The sequence below is a fragment of the Neofelis nebulosa genome, chromosome 15 (assembly GCF_028018385.1).
Source record: "Neofelis nebulosa isolate mNeoNeb1 chromosome 15, mNeoNeb1.pri, whole genome shotgun sequence".
NCBI lineage: Eukaryota > Metazoa > Chordata > Mammalia > Carnivora > Felidae > Neofelis > Neofelis nebulosa.
Genome location: NC_080796.1, coordinates 70817933 through 70837194, shown reverse-complemented (window position 1 = coordinate 70837194; position 19262 = coordinate 70817933). Strand labels below are relative to the sequence as shown.

At 48.9% G+C, this 19262-nt stretch overlaps 1 protein-coding gene across 3 annotated transcripts in view; it reads right to left on the bottom strand.

Annotated features, from left to right (window-relative positions):
• Positions 1 to 1100: 1100 nt before the first annotated feature.
• Positions 1101 to 19262, bottom strand: part of CD84 (CD84 molecule) — a 29079-nt gene continuing 10917 nt past the window's right edge. The window contains exons 2-8 of one of the 3 annotated variants that reach the window (XM_058700981.1): positions 17552 to 17899; positions 11160 to 11411; positions 10670 to 10789; positions 9987 to 10019; positions 8847 to 8944; positions 8151 to 8210; positions 1101 to 6209 (exon numbers count right to left, since the gene is read on the bottom strand). In XM_058700981.1, the coding sequence (XP_058556964.1) occupies positions 6144 to 6209; positions 8151 to 8210; positions 8847 to 8944; positions 9987 to 10019; positions 10670 to 10789; positions 11160 to 11411; positions 17552 to 17899 (977 nt within the window). In that variant the 3' untranslated portion in view covers positions 1101 to 6143. Of the gene's footprint in view, positions 6210 to 8150; positions 8211 to 8840; positions 8945 to 9986; positions 10020 to 10456; positions 10570 to 10669; positions 10790 to 11159; positions 11412 to 17551; positions 17900 to 19262 lie in introns of those variants that run through there. The other 2 variants (XR_009254134.1, XR_009254135.1) reach the window with 2 other exon arrangements.

Sequence of the window (19262 nt, the reverse complement as noted above, 5' to 3'; positions counted from 1 at the left end):
GCAGTCAGCACATGAACAGATGATCGCTGTGTGTGTTCCCATAAAACTTTATTTATAAACACTGGAATTTGGCTTTCGTATAATTTTTGCATGCCGCCAATATTATTCTTTTGAGCTTTTTCAATCTTTGAAAATGGTAGACTGTTCTTAGGCCACAGGTCACGTAAAAACACTTGGCAGGCTGGATGTGCCCACAGGCTGATCCCTGCCCCTATTTTTTTCTTTTTGGAGAATCATCCTCATCTGGTTTGGAATCGGTGTTACGTTAGTGGTGTTCAACGAACTTTGAAGTTTCTATGCTTCGGAGCAGTTAAAATGGCTTTGCACGTTTTGGGGAATTAGATTAGTGAACGTCTTTTCCGATTTTTCTCTACTTACAGACTTGCCTTTTCTTATGTTTTATTTGAAACAAATTTTAAGTCGATTCACTTATTTCGAGAGAGAGACAGACACAACGAGCAAAGAAGGAGAGAGGATCCCAAGCAGGCTCCAAGCTGTCGGCGCGGAGCCTGAGGCAGGCCTCGGACCCGTGAATTGTGAGATCATGACCTGAGTCGAAACCGAGAGTCGGATGTTTAACCGACTGAGCCACCCAGGCACCCTCTACTTATAAACTTTCAACTTATGAACTCCTACAGATGGAAAGCTACACACCAGCAATCTACTGGTTCCCCCCGGCCACCGCTATCATATTTGTGTTTGGAAAGACCCCTCTGGCTATGGTGTAGAGAACGGATCGGCCTGGGACGAGTGTGAATGTTGGAGGGAAAGCGCCGTTGTCCAGGAAGAGGCGGTGGGGACCAAGATGGCGGCAGGGCCTGGTAGATGAAAGAGGTTAGACAGACTGCAGACACACTTAGGAGGTGTGTTAGGGGCTTTCAAGACCACTTCCATGTTCACTGATTCACTAAGAGGAGGACTTACAGGGCCTTCGTGAGGCCACAGAGTCTCGCCTGTATCTTTGCTACATGCTTGGCGTCTTCTCTTGAGAAACAAAACCAAGGAAGACACAGAAGGAGTCAGTGCATTATCGGATAGTTTGTGTTCACCTGCTGGCACGGAGGAGGTAGTCTCCTTTCGTAGGCACTGGGAAAGTCAAATTTATGCACAACAAATCGTTTAGTAATGGAAATTTACAAGGGGGTTATATATTTAGCTTTGAGTGGGAGGTTTTAGAAGCCTGCACAAAGAGGGATCCTCAGACTGATCCTTGAAGCATGAAATAGCTAGGGATGGAAAGGGGCGAAGGCGTACCCCAGGCAGATAACACAGCGTCGGCAAAGGTGTGGAGCAGGAAAGGGTCTGGTGGGTTCATGGACTCGCGTACTTCCGTGTGACTGGAGCCGAGGGAGAAAGCAGGAGGAAGGCCTGGAAGTTCTGATGGGTCAGATTGCTCAGGAGTCTGGTCCCACAAGAAAAATTTTTCAGCAGAAAAACAAAGGACAAGGCCAGTGTTTTGGAGATTGCTCATTGTGTGGTGAGAGCCCAGGTAATAGCGATAAAGGACTGAGTGATAGGGAATGATCTGGAAGAGTGGGCACTGGAAGGGAGGGTGTGTTGAGAGCTGGGCAGTGTGAGGGGACATGGTTGAGTTGCCCTTGAGAAGGGCTTTTGGATGACTAGTGACTTTTGGATGTAGGGGCTCTGGAGTCAAGAATGTACGTTTTCTTCCTTGGGAAGCTGCGGGCTGGGGAGGCAGCGAGCACAGTGGTTCCGCAAACAGCCCCGGGACCTGGCGGGCCACGAGTGGCATCCTGGTTTCAATATTAACTTGGACGAGCTTAGCCTTTCTGTGACTCCGTTTCTTCCTTTGTGAAATGGAGGAGGGTTGCATCCACTTCAGGGAGTCGATGAGTTTCAGCGTTTCTTGTGGGCTTTAAACGAATTAGTACACATAAAACAGCAGGGTGGGAAATGGCATACAGTAGGTACTGATCCGTGTTAGCCATTATGATTATGACGGGTCATGAAAGTTTAAAGGTACACAGCTCGGTTTTTTAAATAATTAAAAAAAAATTTTTTTTAATGTTTTTGTTTATTTGGAGAGAGAGAGCGAACGAGCAGAGGAGGGGCAGAGAGAGAGAGAATCCCAAGCAGGCCCTGGGCATCAGGGCAGAGCCCGACGCGGGGCTCATACTCACAAACCGTGAGACCGTGACCTGAGCCGAAATCAAGGGCCGGTCACTTAACTGACCCACCCAGACTCCCTGGTACACAGCTGTTTTTAAACTATTAAATAGTGTCGCACAATTCATCCTTCCTCCTCTGTTTCTGTTATTCTTCTGATATTAATAGTGGAAATTCGTACTCTATTTCTCTCGGTTTGCGACAACTCAGCAGAAGTGCTTATGACCCGGATCCCTTGTTTGTTGTGAAACCAGCCCTACCCAAAATGCAGACGGAGAGCTCCACGCAAGATTCTTTAATGGGTGTTCCCAATAGAGGGGTTGAGTGGTTATCCACACAATGGAGCTAATACATGAATACATTTACTTGGAGCTGCTCTTGGTGACTTTAAAATACGATTATATGTACGCAGTCATTCAACAAATATTTTGTCGTCCCCCTATGAAGGGTCAAACAAAGTGCTGGGTGTTGGGAGTCCAGAGCTGGGTAGAGGAAGGCAGCGTGGTACGAGAGCAAGTACGTGGCCCTTGGTGACAGGAAGTCTTGACTTCAAGTCCTGTCTTCCCAAGCTGACTGATTTTGCTAAGTATTTATTCCCTCCGTCTTAACGGAGACTAGAAGAACTAATTTCTAATGTTTATCATTTTTGAGAGAGAGAGAGACAGAGAGAGAGCGGGTGGGGGGGCGGGGAGCAGAGAGAGAAGAAGACACAGAATCCGAAGCAGGTTCCAGGCTCTGAGCTGTCAGCATAGAGCCTGACACGGGGCTCGAACTCACAAACCGTGAGATCATGACCTGAACCAAAGTCGGACGCTCAATCGACTGAGCCACCCAGGCGCCCCTAGAAGAACTAACTTCTACTCTACAGGGTTGTTGTGAATTTTGGATGAGGTATAAAGCATCTAGTGTAGCAGCTGATACACAAACTAAAACCCTTAATGAACTGTCCCGGTCTCTGGCCCTCAGGAGTTCTCTGTTTGCATTATTATTATTATTCGGACCAGCCCCGTTCTGTCGTCTGGCTGGGGAGCTGGGGGCAGAGGAGGGCAGCGTGGTAAGCAAAATGATGGAAGGAACAAGCATTGATGTGGGAGGGCTGAGAGTTAAGAGTTCGGCACTCAACACTAATTTAGCACAATATCGGCTACATTTGTGCTACAAGAACCCGGTTGTACAGGGTTAGCATCCGATGGAGGTGTTGGGCCTATAAGAACAATTTGCAGGCACATTCTTACAGGGCAGCCTCATTTAGTCCCTACATCAACCCTATGCGGTAGGAGCTGTTATTACCCCCATTTTACAAGCAGGGAAACTGAGGCCCAGAGAGGTGAGCCTAAATTGCCCGACGTCTCAGAACCAAGAAACCAGGATACCGACGCAGGCGCTCCAGCGTCGAAGCCTGCGTTTTGGGACCAGTCAATACCCTTCTTCCTTCTGTCTCCTTCTTCAAACTTCATTTTACAGCCAGTAGAGACTGTCACTAATGATTCTGCAAAAAATTACTCACATCAAGGAAAACTCAGGGAAAAGTCAAGCAGAAGAAAAGTAATGCATCTGGAAGAAAATATGGCCCGGCCATTTCTTTTCTCCGGGCCGAATCTGAGAAATGCCAGAGAGGTCAGTCGCCTTTCCTTTGCCCGTTTTCCAAAGTGGCCCAGTCAAGTTCTTCTCGTGTGGGCTGTGTAGTTTAGAGCATTCTATAGCTTTTTTGAAAACATCCCGTTTTAAATCGGCTTCACTTTCTTTTTCTGAAAGGCATTCCCTGCATTGTTTCTCAAGTTCTCTACCGAAAAGGCCCACGTGGACCCACAGGCCCCTGGGGAGGTGCTGCCTTACCTGCTCTTGCCACTAAGGGGCCCTGCCCCTGAGATTTCAATTTCTTTTTGAGAGAGAGAGAGAGAGAGAGCGCGAGCAGGGGAGGGGCAGAGAGAGAAGGAGACAGAGGATCCGAGGTGGGCTCTGTGCTGATGGCAGAGAGCCCAATGTGGGGCTCGAATTCACGAGCTGGGAGATCGTGGCCTGAGTCGACCTCAGATGTCCATCCGACTGAGCCACCCGGGGGCCCCGAGATTTCAATTTCAACACACATTTGTGAAAGCTGGCCCATCTGGGCGTGATACGAGATTCCGTTCCATCGAAGGAATAGTTGTGTAGACCCGTCGGTCACAATCTAGTTCGTCTTAAATCTGTGGAAATGAAGATCACCCCCATTTTACAGAAGGGGAATCTGAACACCGAGCCCTGAAGGGATGGGGTGAGAAGCTTCCATCTTCAGAAATCGGAAGATTCATAGGAAGGGAAGAGTGAGAGACAGGAGCTCGGTGGTCCTCAGTCCCAAAGGCCACGTGAAGAATTCCCGGTGTGTTCTCATGGGAGACCCAAGGGACTCTGGCCTCTGGCTCTTTTCCTTCTTCCCCACTCGCCAGCGGGGCTCTAGGACACTAGCAATTTGACTGGCTGAGCGCACCAGGGAGAGGCGGGGCGGGTTAGAGAAGGGCGACGTTCAGGAGCGGTCCCTCAACTCAGGTGAAAGTGAGACATGCTTCTATTTTAGGGTCTGTTGAATGTCACTTTGGGGCTTCTCCATCCTTAGGACAAGTTTCTTTATTTCTTCCTTCACGTGTCTCCCTAGGGTGACTGCCTCTCACCTCACACCTGGTTCACTGCTTCAGTTCATGTGTACGTTGGTCGAACTCTGAGAGTCTCCCCCTCCCACCCCCATGGCCGTACACTGACGTCTGCTTTCTGACATTGAATGCTTGCCATACTCGGATGCCGCCACGCGTGTTGGCTTCTGTCTATCCACACTTGCAACGTGTACCTTCCATTTGAGCTGGCTGGTCATTTTCAATTCTATTCAGCAGCATTTATTCACATCAGGGCACCAGGCATGGTGTTTGGGGCGGTGGATGCACGAGTGACTGACACTCTCATCTCTCGTGGTCACTCTTTAATGTCATGACGTCATGGATCCTGCCCTTAAGCGTATACGAATAGGCGTTAGTCTGGCTCTGCAGAGAAACGGGACCAACAGGAAAGCGATATATACAACAAGGAGCTGGCTTGAGTGGTGACGAAGACTGAGAAATCCCCAGGTCTGCAGTCAGCCAGCTGGAGAGCTGATGTTGAAAGCTCCAGTCCAAATCCAAATCCAAATCCTAGGGCAGGAGCACTGACGTCCCAGCTCCAAGACGGTCAGGCAGAGAGAACGAATTCTCCTTTACTCTGCCTCCTTCTTCTACCCAGGCTCTTAACGGATTTGGTGATGGGCGCCCGTACTGGAGTGGGGATTAACCTACTTTACTCGGTCTACTAATCCAAATGTTAATCTCATCCAGGAACACCCTCGTGGATACCCTTAGAATAATGTTAATATCTGGGCACTCAAGCGCCCAGTCACGTGGAAAGCTTGGCTAGAAAGAAAAGCTTAAGAGGCTTCTGAAGTACAGCCTGAAGAAATATGCCCCAACCACCTCGTCCCTACAGAAAGACCACTTGCCAACACTCCATTGGGAGGGTGCGTCTGCACGGTGGAGAGCTACCCCTCCAATGGCTTCCCAGGCGACACCGTCACATGTGGTTGGTTGGGCTGGTCCAGCCAGCTGTCCCCTGCACAAAAGTTTCTGGGCAGAGGGGCAAGAGGAGGCTGAAATGCAGCCCAGCCTCTGCTTGTCAAGCCACACACTTGGGAGGGGCTGTATCCGCCTCCGGAAAAGGGTTTTTTTTTGCCTAATTTGCCCAAGGTGCCGTGTGGACCGTGGAGGCCGTGCACCGGGGCCCCTCCCGGACACTGAGCGTGGTCAGGGCGTCCCAGGCGGTGCGCGAAACATCAATCCTTTCTACATATGGGGTTGCTGGGAAGGGTCATCACCTCCAGTCACGAAAAGTCCCGTATTGGGGTGACGGTTTGCTATGTCCAGGTAAGATCCGAACAGAGGGAGTCTGGGTCTGGGGCATCTGCTGGAACACATGATGTGGGAAGCTCAGTGTCCGCAGAGTGAATGCCGTCCAGGAGCCTAGATCACATTTTCGTAGGTTGAAGTCCCAGGAGGTTTGCCGTCCTGAGTGCTGGTCTTCCCCATCTGCGTACGAGGAGATGGAGCGACAGGTTAAGCATGAGCTGCCGCTGGGGAACCCCAGCCCTGGGCGGCACCCAGGAAGGTTCTGTAGAGGGCACAGGGAGGTGCCTCCGTTTCCCTGGTGCTGGCGGAATCTGGGCCAGCAGGGCTCTGCCCTTTGCTGGGTCCCTTGCCTCTGCCTCCGGTCTCCCTCTCGGAAGCCCTTGTGCAATCCACTGCGTGGCCCACACAAAGGCAGCAGGCGGGAATGGGGGTATTCGCTCTGATTTTGACCGTAGGCTCAAACTACCAGTATTCCTGGTTCGCAGCGGAGCGCCAGCTCCTTCTGAACCCCCATAATTGCACCTCGCACAGCGGAGGGTCACTGCCACTGGGGTCCTGTGGTCTGATGGCAGGGAGCTCTGTAGGCAACCTTCCCACCGGCTGGCGGAGTCTTAGCCTTGGGGGTAGGGCTGGGGCTTGGGGCTGGCGGCTTCGCCACCGGGGGTTCCCAGGACTCCCCACTCGCCCACTGGCACTCCCCCCCGCCCCAGATTCCCCAAGAGAACATGGCACGGGCCCTTAGTCCTGACATTCTGACCACCGACCTCCCCTACTGCCTGGTCCGTGAAGGGTCCCGTGTTCGCAAGGGAAGTGAGCCGTGCGTGGGACCAAGGCCACGGTGAGAGTGCTCCAGTGTGGAACTGGCAGGTGTGAGCTCCGCTTTGGGCCCGGCAGACCCACAGCCCTCCCCAGCCCGCTCCCAAATAAAGCGGGCCCAGGAGGAAAAAAGAATTTTCAAAGGACGCAGGGACCAATTCCTAACCTCCGTCCACCTGGTCCAGAGGACACGCTTCAAGATGCCGCAAGCCGGGAAGCCCTGATCGATTCCTCTGACCAGTCCTTGCCCATATCTTCACCCGTGTCCTCCCGCTGTCCTTCCGATCCCGGCTCAAACAGGCGGCCACCCTGCCCCTCACTGCCCGCTTCTCCTTCCCCTTCCCTCCTTCTTTCCTCAGTCGCCCCTTCATTTCCCCCTCCCTCCTTCCTGCTCCTGAGCACTGAGGAAGAAGAGGTCCTTCTGTCTCATTCTCCAGGACGCCGGCTTATCTTTACACCCCAACTGACCTGTGCACGGAGTTCTCTTGCAAACTCCCAGACGCCCTACCGGTTCAGCTCTTAATTCTTACTCCCGATCCACTGTAGCCAATTTCCTAATATTTCCTCCCGCTCTTGATTTGTTCCCGTTGCCTCACTCTTTTCCCTTTCCCCTAGACTCCCCGGGTTCATACTGATCTCTTACGATGATTTTGCCCAGCTGCTCAACAGGCACACTAACAAAACATTTGATTCGCCAAGAGACCTCAAATCTGTCCTTCTGACTATAGCGAAAAAGGATCCTCAGACAGTGACATCCCCCAGACTGGAAGTCCTGTCACAGCACAGGACCTACCTCTCCTCTTTGTGTATTCCAGAGCAGGACACTGAGGCCCGGGGCCCTGTGAGTGTCACTGTTCCGTTGCAGATTGTTGTACAGGCTGCATACTGTAAAAGTCAACCGGATGTAGGGAATGTGGAACTGAAATTCAGCCTGTGTTCTACTCGTCGGTCTGGGTAACTGGTGTGGGTCTGTGTCTGTCCAGAGGGGGGCACCTGGTTTCTCTAATTTTGCCCTGCGAGCTGGTATGGCCCCAGGTGCTCTAGAGGCTGGCGTTTCCACACCAGAGTTCAGAGGCTCCTGCATTTACACGCAGGCCAGCTGTCGGATGGCCGTCGACCTGGGGAGGAGGACTCATGCGTGAGATACCTGCAGACCAAGGCCCTGGGCACTTAGTCTCGGGAAGTACAGAGAAGGGGACCGAGGGAACCCTCTGGCCCCTGGTGGGGTGGGCAGGGCACAGCAGATTGGCCGGAGCCCTTGCCGGAGAACGGGACCACAGAAATAAAAACACAACAAGGATTCACCTTCTCAGACTGCAGTGTGGAATAAATCCCATTCACGGGCTCCTCCTTGGCGGGGCGCTCCTGTAAAACACCCATCTTCCCCTCAGTGAGGGGCCCAGGCGAAAACCTCTCGAGTTCCCCTTCTTGCTTCTGCCCCACCTCCTGCCCCCTGCTCCCATGTCACTAGTCAGCCACCCCCAACCCCCAACCCCCTCACGGCCCCCAACCCCCCGCCTCAGCTCTGGTTCCATCCAGCGTCAGAGAGGGTCAGGGTTGGGTATGGGGAGGTGAGGGAGGGGCAGGCGGGTGAATGGCCAATGGGAGGAGGGGCTGTGCTGCAGCCGGAACAGGAAGTTGGGTTCAAGGGGACCTTTCAGTTCTGTGCCCTTGGAGGCCCCTTAGCCCCCTGTTCCTGTGCCAGTGGCCACCTAGTAGCCCTCACCTCACACCAGGTCCCCCATGGAAGGTGCTCCATCCCTAAGGAAGCCTCTGGCCTCACCCACAGCCAGGCCCCCATGTGGAAGCTGATGGCCTCCAGCCCTGGAGGCCGCCATGGGGTGACAGTTGGCCATGTTCCTGTCCTCGTAGAGGGGCTCCTGGCATCATTTTCCTGACATGACGATTCTTGGTTGGAGACTCCAGATCCTTGGCCTGGTGTTCCCCGACTCCTGGGGGTGTGTGGGGGGGGGGAGTGGCCCATGAGTAGTATCAGCTCACCTTGGACTGGGGGATTTCATCATAGATTCTGCCCTCTGCTGGTGGGACATCTCTCGTGACCATGACATAAGCGTATATCGTTTTCCTAGAGATGGCATCTGTGTCACAAATAAACAGAGGAGCGCAGGGTGTGACAGGTGGCTGGAGTCTAGAGATGAGCTATTGTAACGTTCTCTTTTTCGGATAAAGAAATAAAGCCCTAAAGGGTCAAATGGCTCCCACTGTTCTGAGACGGATGCTCGGGTCCTTGGACTGCCTCTCTGTCTTCTGGGGATTTCGTGTGTTGTGGGAGGCACTGGCCCGGGCCTCACTCACCCAGAGCTCCGTGGGGACCCTGCCTGCTCTAGGGTCCACATTAGGCTGACGACATTCTCCCAGCCCCGAGTGGGCCGGCAGAGGACCTCCTCCTCCCAGGGCGTCTCTGGCACTTCGTGCTGACCGCCTGGCTGGCCAATTGCCTCTTCCCATGAGGTCTTGGTTCTTCAACCAGATTGATTCTCTCTAGTTAGATACCGTTTTGGACTCCTTCACTGTTACCACCTCAATGTTAAGCACATAGAAGACACTCTGTAAACATGCTGTTGTTGTGGGGCCCCGGGGTGGCTCAGTGGGTTAAGCGTCCAACTCTGGCCCAGGTCATGATCCTGCGGTTCCTAAGTTCCAGCCCCGCATGAGGCTCTCTGTTCTCAGTGCAGACCCCACTGCAGATCCTCTGTCTCCCTCCCCTCTCTCTGCCCCTCCCCTGCCTCCCCCCCCAAAATAAATAAACAACAAAAATCCATGCACGGTCGCTTGATAGATCTTCACGGTCAAACACTTTCTAAGCTCCCTCTGTGCTCCGGGCTGTGTGTGAGGCCACAGAGAGGCAAAGACGGGAGAGACCAGTCCCTACTCTTAAGAATTCCTGAGCTGTTAAAGGCATTCACCCCAGTGTGTTCCTCTCCTTGGAACACTTCACGGTGAAGTTAAAAAGAGATGGCCAGAATCTAGGGCCTCAGAATCTAGGGCCTTCATACTCCAGCGCACCTGGGACCTTCCGCCCAGACTGTCTGCAAAGCAGAGGCTGAGTCTTAAGCAATCTGCCGTGAACTCATCTCTCCCAGTTGTCATCCAGGGGGAACTGCGTGGCTGAGAACTTACCAGAGTTCTTCCTGGAGGTCTTCAGGTAGGAACCTAAGGAATCAGACCCAAAGGAGAGTCAAGGAACATGGAGGCAGAGGTGGGGCCTCTCTACATCCAGGCTTGTTATTAGGATTGGTGGGGAAGGAAGGTTTCGGGAGATGGTGGGGTTGGGAGGCACAGGAGGGTATAATGATCCTCTGGGACCCCAAGATCAGGGTTTCTGAATTGCGAATGGCACACTCACAGAAGGATCCAGAAGGATCCAGAGGTACCTAGCGATGACTATGGAATCCTAGGTTAGTACATGTCCCTCAATGACTCTCCAAAGGTCATAGACAAAATGGAATTGGAAGTGACCCTGGAAACCCTTTAGTTCAGATCTCATTTCACGTGTTGAGAGCACTGAGCCAGAGAGGTAAAGACACCTATCCCGTGAAGCACAGCCTCTTAACTGCAGTACTCAACTCAAACGCTAATTCTGAGCCCACCAGATACCGGCGACCTCAGGAAGAGATTCTGAAGCGCACTCAGGGCACTGGCATCCAGGACGAGGGGTCATCACTGGAGGTGGTGGGGTGGGGCTCAGAGGAAGGCAGGTTCCCTGGAACAGAGGACCTCTCCACACCACCTTGGATAAATGACTCCAGCCCCAGGAAGAAGGAAGGTGCGTTTCCACACTTTACCTACTGGAAAAATCTTACCTTGTCCTCTTTTGCACAGAAGGCACAGAAGCAGTGAAGGCACAATGACAACAAACAGAAAGAGCACGGCCAGCCCGCTCAGCAGCCCAGTGTGGCGGGGACGGAGGCCCGCTGCCGTGTCTGGAAACAGAAGACACAAGGAGACTTGGCTCTCAGGAAATAGGCCCACGGGCTTGCCCTCACTCAGGGGCACTATCAAAAATGGGGTCCCCTCCAGGGGGGTGCCAAAGCTCCAAGGGAAACTCTCCTTTCTGCTATCGAAGGTCAGGATTAGACACGGACTCAGAGGGCCAAGCGGGGGCGGCCTCCGGAACACCCCAAGTGCCTGGCCTATCTCGGACAGCTTTGGGCTCTTTGCCAGGTCCTCCTTGGGGGGGAGATGTCCCTGGAGACCGGGCCTGGCGTGAGGGAGGGACACTCCACTGGGGAACGAGGCCCAGTTCAGGCCTCGCCGCTCGGAGGCTAAGGAGAGACGGACAGAGCTGTTCACCTGCACAGAGCTGTCGGGCCAAGATGGAGTCGGAGCTGTTGCTGACAGGGTTCCAGGCTGTACATGTGTAAGTCAGCTCTTGGTTGTCAGGGGTCTGGAAGATTCGAACGACATTACCCTCTTCCCCCAAGGGGCTCCAACTGTATGTGACATTCTTTTCTTCCTCTTCCACAGAACATGTCAGTGTGACGTTACAGGTGCTGTTGACAGATGCCATTAAACTCTGAGTAATCTTTGGCTTCCCAAGCCGACCTGGGAGGGGAAAACGCATGTGTCCGTAGAAAGCTGGAGCCGGCCTATACCAGCCTGTGAGAGCCAACTGTTAAGTCTTCAGAAATGTTTTTAAAATGTTTTTAATGTTTATTTATTTTTGAGAGAGAGAGAGAGAGAGAGAGAGAGAGTGGGAGCGGGGGAGGGACACGGAGAGAGGGAGACACAGAATCCGAAGCGGGCTCCAGGCTCCGAGATGTCAGCACAGAGCCCCAATGGGGGGCTCGAACTCACGAACCATGAGATCATGACCTGAGTCGAAGTTGGACGCTTAACCGACTTAAGCCACCGAGGCGCCCCCAGAATTTTTTTCAAGAGGGCGGTTAAACACAGCCATCATGAAAAATTAAATTATAAAAACTTACAAAGAACTACATTGCATTTTTTAAAAAAGCTAATACGTACTCAAAGCTCACCGCTTTCTTTTTTTTTTTGGACAATTACAATTATCTGTGCTCTAAAAGTTACTCACATCTGTCGTATCTGTCTTTTGTCACGCTTTACAAAGTCTTCCCAATTCTGTTTGTCTTAAAATGAGCCACGCGCAATGGGGATATTTACACGGCAGAAATTGGCCAAGGTTACAAACTTGGGCTGGACCGACTGCGTTGCTGATGGTCACTCTGGACTGAAGAAAACAGTAGGAGAAGGATTACTAAAGCAGATTCGGCTGAAAAATGCCTCCAGTCTGCAGCCATTACATTGTGAATAGCACCAAAAAACGAGGAAATCTTCTTCCGGCGTCTGAAAACGGTTATCCAATTCAGAAGCTGCTCACATCGATGTGCAAGTGAAGCTCTGTAATGAGTTTGTTGGATCAATTTTTCCTCATCGGTTAATGTAACAAAAATACCAACCAATATTCCTGTTGGCTTCTTCATCGATTGCAACGTAGGTTGCGTGGCATAAATGTCCAGCAAAAGTCTGTGAAAGCATCTGTAAATATAATTGGCTGTATGGGATTTACAATAAAGACTCCTGTATATTTTATTATCATTTATGAAATTGTGTGTCGCACATCCTCTGTGTCAATAAAATCTCTGCGTGTGAGCACGCACATACGGGCCATCGAGAACCCGCTGAACATTTATCAGCACCCCACTGCACGAAACAGTCTTTAAAAACATTTGGGGGGGCACCTGGGTGGCTCAGTCTGTTAAGCAACCGACTCTTGATTTCAGCTCAGGTTACAATCTCACAGTCTGTGGGATTGAGCCCCGAGTTGGGTTCTGTGCTGACAGCGAGCAGCCTGCTTGGGATTCTCTCTCTCTCTTTCTCTCTCTCTCTCTCTCTGCCCCTCCGCCACTCACACTTCCTCTCTCTCAAAAGAAATAAGTAAGCATTTAAAGAGGTTTTTTTACTCTGTTTTCTGGTGTATTTTCATTAAGTTGTTTTGTTTTGTTTTGCAGTGCCCATGGTGAAAAGTTACAGTCTCTCTCTCTCTCTCTCTTGTTTGGGGGGAGTTGACTCTATGCCTCTTTTATTTGTATTTATTTTTAATATAATTTATTGACAAATTGGTTTCCATACAACACCCAGTGCTCATCCCAACAAGTGCCCTCCAGTTACAATCTCTTTAAAAAGTTCACTAAAAAAAAAAAAAAAAAAAAAAAAAATGTTTTTACCGAAGCACTCAAAAGGTAAACTGTACAAGTTGTAGGCTAGGAAAGGGTTAACTGGAGAACAATTTATATTTAGTTTGAAGTAAGAGCTATCTGGGGCCAGCAGAAGGAAGGGGGAAGATCTTCTCTCTTTTACCAGCAGATAAGAAAACGCCCACATTCAGGGTTGGTAAATTTAGTTCATGCTTGGCCAAGCTGCGGTGCTGGGTTTTTTCCTTCCACCATAGTCACGTGGGAAGGGCTCAGAAGGAACCGGCATGTAGCTTTCTAATTAATGTGGTGTTTCTAAAGTTGTCTGTGCATGTGAGGGAGAATATGGGAAGTAAGAAGCTGTAAAGGTTTCTTACTCCAACCTCACCAGAAACCCCGGTCCTAAGCAGAGGGGTCCTCTCAGAGGGGTCTATTCCAGAGCAGAATTAGTGGTGACTTATGAAAAAACTCCCAACAAGTTTGAAGTAATCTTGATGAGCTATAAAGGTGACAGATACAGATGTATATAGCAAAAAAAAATAAGCCTCTGTGTGTGTGTGTGTGTGTGTGTGTGTGTGTCTTTAGAAACTTGATTTACAAGAATGTTGAAGTCTCTGCTTGGTATTTACTTATTTTTAGAAAGACCATTTTTTTTTTTTTTTTTTTTTTTTTTTGCTGGGTGTTGAAGTGGGGAGGACTGGTAATGAATAAGAGCCTATCTCGTTTTTTTCAGCAGGAACAGAGATGTTACCAGAACCAGGCTGCTGGGCAGAGGTCAGAGCTGTGGTCGCGAGTGGGAAAGCCACTGCAGACCCGTGTCTAACCAGGCTCTACTGCTTTCTAGAGTGAGGACACATACAGCTTCACTGAACCTTCACTCTGTCATTTACAACACGAGGATGCTTTGTTCCTGCCAGTGTTGTTTGTTGTGAGGACTGAATGAGCTATTGTATATAAAGAACACCCTACTTTTGGGATGAGCACTGGGTGTTGTATGGAAACCAATTTGACAATAAATTTCATATATTGAAAAAAATTAAAAAATTAAAAAATTAAAAAAGAAAGAAAGAAAGAAAGAAACACCCAAATGTCTGTCTATCTATCTATCTATCTATCTATCATCTATCTATCCATCTACATTAATTATCTATGGGAAAATCAAAATCAACTAGCAACAATGACTGCCTTGGAGAAGGAAGAGTTGCAATGCACTGTATTGTCTTTCTCTCTGTGCATATATTGCCTAAATATGTGTGATTTGTCTGTATTTTTAAAAATTAGGTGGTAGAATGCCAGACACAGAGAGCTCAATAAATGTCAGTTCCCTTCTCTTCATCTGCTCAACTACCTCCCTAAAAGGTACAGATTTTGGTATGTGGGCAATCTGACTTTCTCTGAGACTTTCCCGTGGTCAGTCCTAACCGCAGGTGGCATAATACCTTCCAAAGGTCGAGTGGGTAAAACTGAACATAAAAAGATGAAAACAAACGTCTTGAAATTGAACACCCTCTTTATTTTCCCAGCCAAAGTTCTTGAATGAACCAGGTATTTTCTAAAGTGTCCACGGCAGGGTACGGTTCTTTGACTGTGTTACGCGTGCCCAATCCAGAGCCTCCTCCGTCTAGGAAGCCCTTCATAATTAGAATTTAAAATAAGGACTAAGGGTTAAAAAGTTAGTAATGACTAGTCATTAGGCATCAACTGTAAGGCATGGGCTATACTAGGAGCTCTCTCCTTTAATCACACCTGTTATAAGCTACATTCTACAGATGAGCACATGTAAGCCCAGAGAGGGTAAACGGCTTGGCTGAAGTCACACAACTGGCAAGAGATCCAATGCCAGCACTGATGCCCTTTCCACTATGCCTTCCATCCGGATACAACCTGATTCAATCATGCTGTATGAATTGAGCACTTACAATTGTCCGGCACTGTGTTGGGACCTGGGACTTATTATGCGTCATTCATTCTTTCATTGAACACATACTTCGGAAGCACCCACCATGTGCCTGACAAGGTAGGTGCTCGGGATCCACGGATGGACTTCATATACGAAGTCCCCGCCTTTATGGAACTTGAATTCGGCGGTTTAACTATATACCTGAATGGTATCTATCTATCACAGTGTGGCTTAGCCACATGCCTGTGTTTTTCTGCCGTGAGCAGGTGGATGGTGAAATCCTTGAGACATGGCTCAAGGATGATGCATGCTAGAAATTACGGCTGCTCAATAGAAACAAAACTATTGTAATTCACTGTAAAAGTGAATCACTTTTGTAATTAAAATGTTTCTAATAGTCACATTAATAGTGAAAATAAATTATATTAATTTTAGTAACGTATTTTCCTTAACCTAATATAGCCGAAATGTTATCTTAACCGCTAACCAACATAAAAATTATTAATGAGGTCTCTTAGCTTCTTTTTTTGGTGCTGAGACTTTGAAATCTGGTGTGCATTTTACACTTACAGTACATCTCACTTTGGGCTCACCACATTTCAAATACTCGAGAGTCACATGTACCACACCAAGAGTGAACCGTGATGTAAACTGGACTTTGGGTGGTGATGATGACTTTATGTACATTTTCACTGTAACAAATGCACCGCTGGTGGGGATGCTGATCATGGGGGAGGTAATGTGTGTGCCAGGGGTGGGGGGTGGGGAAGTCATGTGTATGTGCTGGGGGTGGGGGGTGGGGAGGTCATGTGTGTGTGCCGGGAGGGCAAGGTGCGTATGGGAGCTCCCTGTACTTCCTACTCAATTCTTCTCTGAACCTTAAACTTCTCTAAAAATAGAGCTATTTAAAAGAGAGAAGAAAGTTCTGGAGACGCTAACGGCGGTGGTTGTACAGCACTGTGAATGTAGGTAATGTTACGAACAGTACACTTAAAAATGGTTAAAATATTAAATGTTATGTATGTTTTATCGAAATAAATTTTTTTAATGTTTATTTATTTTTGAGAGCGAGTGAGAGCCAGAGCCAGCGGGGGAAGGGCAGAGAGGGAGGGAGACAGAATCCGAAGCAGGGAGACAGAATCCGAAACGTGAACTCGGGAGCCCTGAGATCACGACCTGAGCCGAAGTCGGACGCTTAACCGACTGAGCCACCCAGGCGCCCCATGTCACAATAAACATTTTTTAAAGAAAAAAAAGAAAAATGGATTTACCATATGTTTTCATTCTTGGGCATTTATCCCGGAGAAACACAAACTTGTTTCATGCAGAAACTTGTACGTGAATGTGCATGGCCGCTGTATTCGTAATCGCTCCAAAGTGGAATCAACTAAAATGTCCCTTGATCGATGGAACGGTGAACCAACCTAGTCCATCCATACAAGGGAATACTATCCAGCAATAAACAGATATAAACTATTGAGGCCTGCAATAATTAGGATGACTCAGAAGTACATTATGCTGAGTGAAAAAACAACCAATCTCAAAAGCACACATGCCACACGAGGTCCGTCTCTGTAACATTCGTGAAATAACAGAAGGACAGATGGGAGGAAGGGATGGGCATCTCCCAGGAGTTGGGGAGGGATGACCAGGAAGGACTGAGGGAGTCTTGTCGCCATGGTACAGTTAAGTACCTTCACTGTGATAGCGGTTGTCCGGTGCAAGCTACGCGTATACTCACACGTGAACAGGCTCCATAGACGTACTTTGTCAGCTTCCTGGTTTTGATATCGTACCACACTTGCATCAGATGTTACCACTGGGAGAGGCTGGGTGAAGTGCACACAGAACCTTCTGGTACAGTTCCTTACACCTCGCAATGCATCTACACTTATTTTAAAATAAAAAGTGTGTGTGTTTGTTTTTTTTTTTTTTTTTAAAGTACTTTCCAGCATTTGACTTCGGTTCAGGTCACGATCTCACGGCTCATGAGTTCGAGCCTCACATCAGGCTTGCTCCCGTCAGCACAGAGCTTGCTTAGGATCCTCTGTCCCCCTCTCTCTCTGCCCCTCCCCCACCTCAAAAATAAGCATTAAAAAGAAGAGTGCTTTAAGGGGCACCTGGGTGGCTCAGTCGGTTGAGCGTCCGGCTTCGGCTGAGGTCATGATCTCGCGGTCTGTGAGTTTGAGCCCCGCGTCGGGGTCTGTGCTGATGGCTCAGAGCCTGGAGACTCCTTCGGATTCTGTGTCTCCTTCTCTCTCTGCACCCACCCCTCCACTCTCTGTCTGTCTCTGTCTCTCTCAAAAATAAATAAACACTTTAAAAAAAGAAAAAAAAGAGTACTTTCCATGCCCTATCTCCCTTGATCCTCTCAGTGACTGTGGGAAGTGAATAGTATGATTAGTCACATTTTATAGGAAAGAAAAACCAGGCCCATGGGACAAACTGCTGAGTGAAGATTCCGTGGCTGGAAACAAGAAAAAGCACCTCCTCTTTGTTAGCATTGATGTATTTATACAAGCATGTACAAGGGCAAAAAGATTTAGGGAAGCCAATTGTCAGAAATGAAAGCCTTCTATAGACAGCAAATTTGCAAAACAAAACAAGCCCCCTGGGCTCCCGCAACTTACGATAGACTTGCAGGTTGTAGCGCCTGGTGGTGGTGACTGTCGTTTCAGCCATCTTCAGATTTATGTCAGCCCTGTAGATGCCCGAATCTTCCACCCCCAGATTACTGATCTCCAGGTTGTAGTTCTGGCGGGAGACATTTATTCGGTCATTGTAATGTTGGTGGGTCACAGTGACTTTGGGTGCTGTTCCTGGGTCTCCTGGCGTGACGAAAGCAACAGACGTCTCAGAATTCCAAGCGATGTTGATAACTTGCTGCGGTTGTTGGATGTTTAGGGGGAAAGTGACCGACTCCCCCAGGATCCCAGTCACCGGCAGGATGTCTGTGTCACTTCCAGCTGCTTCCAGACCTGGGGACATACAAAGAAAATCATAGCCATCTGACTGTACCTTTGGGAATTCCCTATCTCCCCAGACTTGAGCCTCCCTGAGGATCCGCCCCAGATACAGCTCATCCAGCTTCTGGAAGTTTTTCTTCCTTTTTTTTTTTTTTTTTTTTTTAGATATTCTACTCTGCATATAATGTTATGATGGCTAAATTGGCTACAGGGTTCTCATTCAAAAACTAAGTTTCCAGTAAGTTTCAAGGGATCTATTTCATTAGAAACGTTTACCTAGACTTACAGACCCACATCTCTAAGAGATTTGAGGGATGACGACCATAAACCTCCAGAAGGTTCGAGAATTAAATGTCTTTCTTTCCCCAGATCATATTGCCAAGGACGGATGAGGTGACACAAGAGCCTGGCTGCTGTGGTCTCTGCAAAAAGAAAGTTACATTTATGCCTTTATTCTGGGAAGATACTGGCAGAGAGCGCTTTAGAGGCTCTGGAGTAAATATTCCCCAGGCTGGTGATAGGGGGAGGTGTTTTTTGTTCACTTCTAAATCTCCAGTCTCTGGAAGAGTACATGACATGCAGCGGGTGCTTAGAAAATATTTGTGGAATGAACTAATAAACGGAATTCACCTCTGTGTTGCCTGGAATCTCTGGGAACAACTTCTGAAGTAAGCAAAATTCATTTATTCGTTCATACATTTGTGAACGAATGCATGTATTTATTCAAAGTCAGCTTTATTCTAGAGACTACAGCAGGTATTCATTAATTACATTTACAATACCCGTGTTTGCTGAGCATAATGTAAGGAGCTGGGGGATACAGTGGCGAGTAAAAATTGATAGAGTTCCTGTTCTTTTTCACAGTTAAAGGAAGAGATCAGTGTTGATCAGAGACCCACAGATGCTCAGATACAAAATATTTAGTGGGCTCTCGAACAATACAGATTTGAGCTGTGAGGCTCCGCTTATACATCCATTCTTTCCATAAATGCAGTCCAGTCCTGTCGATGTATTTTCTCTTCGTTATGATTTTCCTTGTTGTCTTTTTATTTTAGAGAAAGAGATCATGAGCTGGGGAGAGAGGCAGAGGGAGAGAGAGAGAGAGAGAATCGGGACTCGATCCCACGACCCTGGGATCATGACTTGAGCCGGAATCAAGAGTCGGACGCTCCACCAGTGGGGCTGCCCAGGCGCCCCAACCTTGAAATTCTTTTTTTTTTTTTTTTTTTTTTTTTTTTAATTTTTTTTTTTTTCAACGTTTTTTATTTATTTTTGGGACAGAGAGAGACAGAGCATGAATGGGGGAGGGGCAGAGAGAGAGGGAGACACAGAATCGGAAACAGGCTCCAGGCTCCGAGCCGTCAGCCCAGAGCCC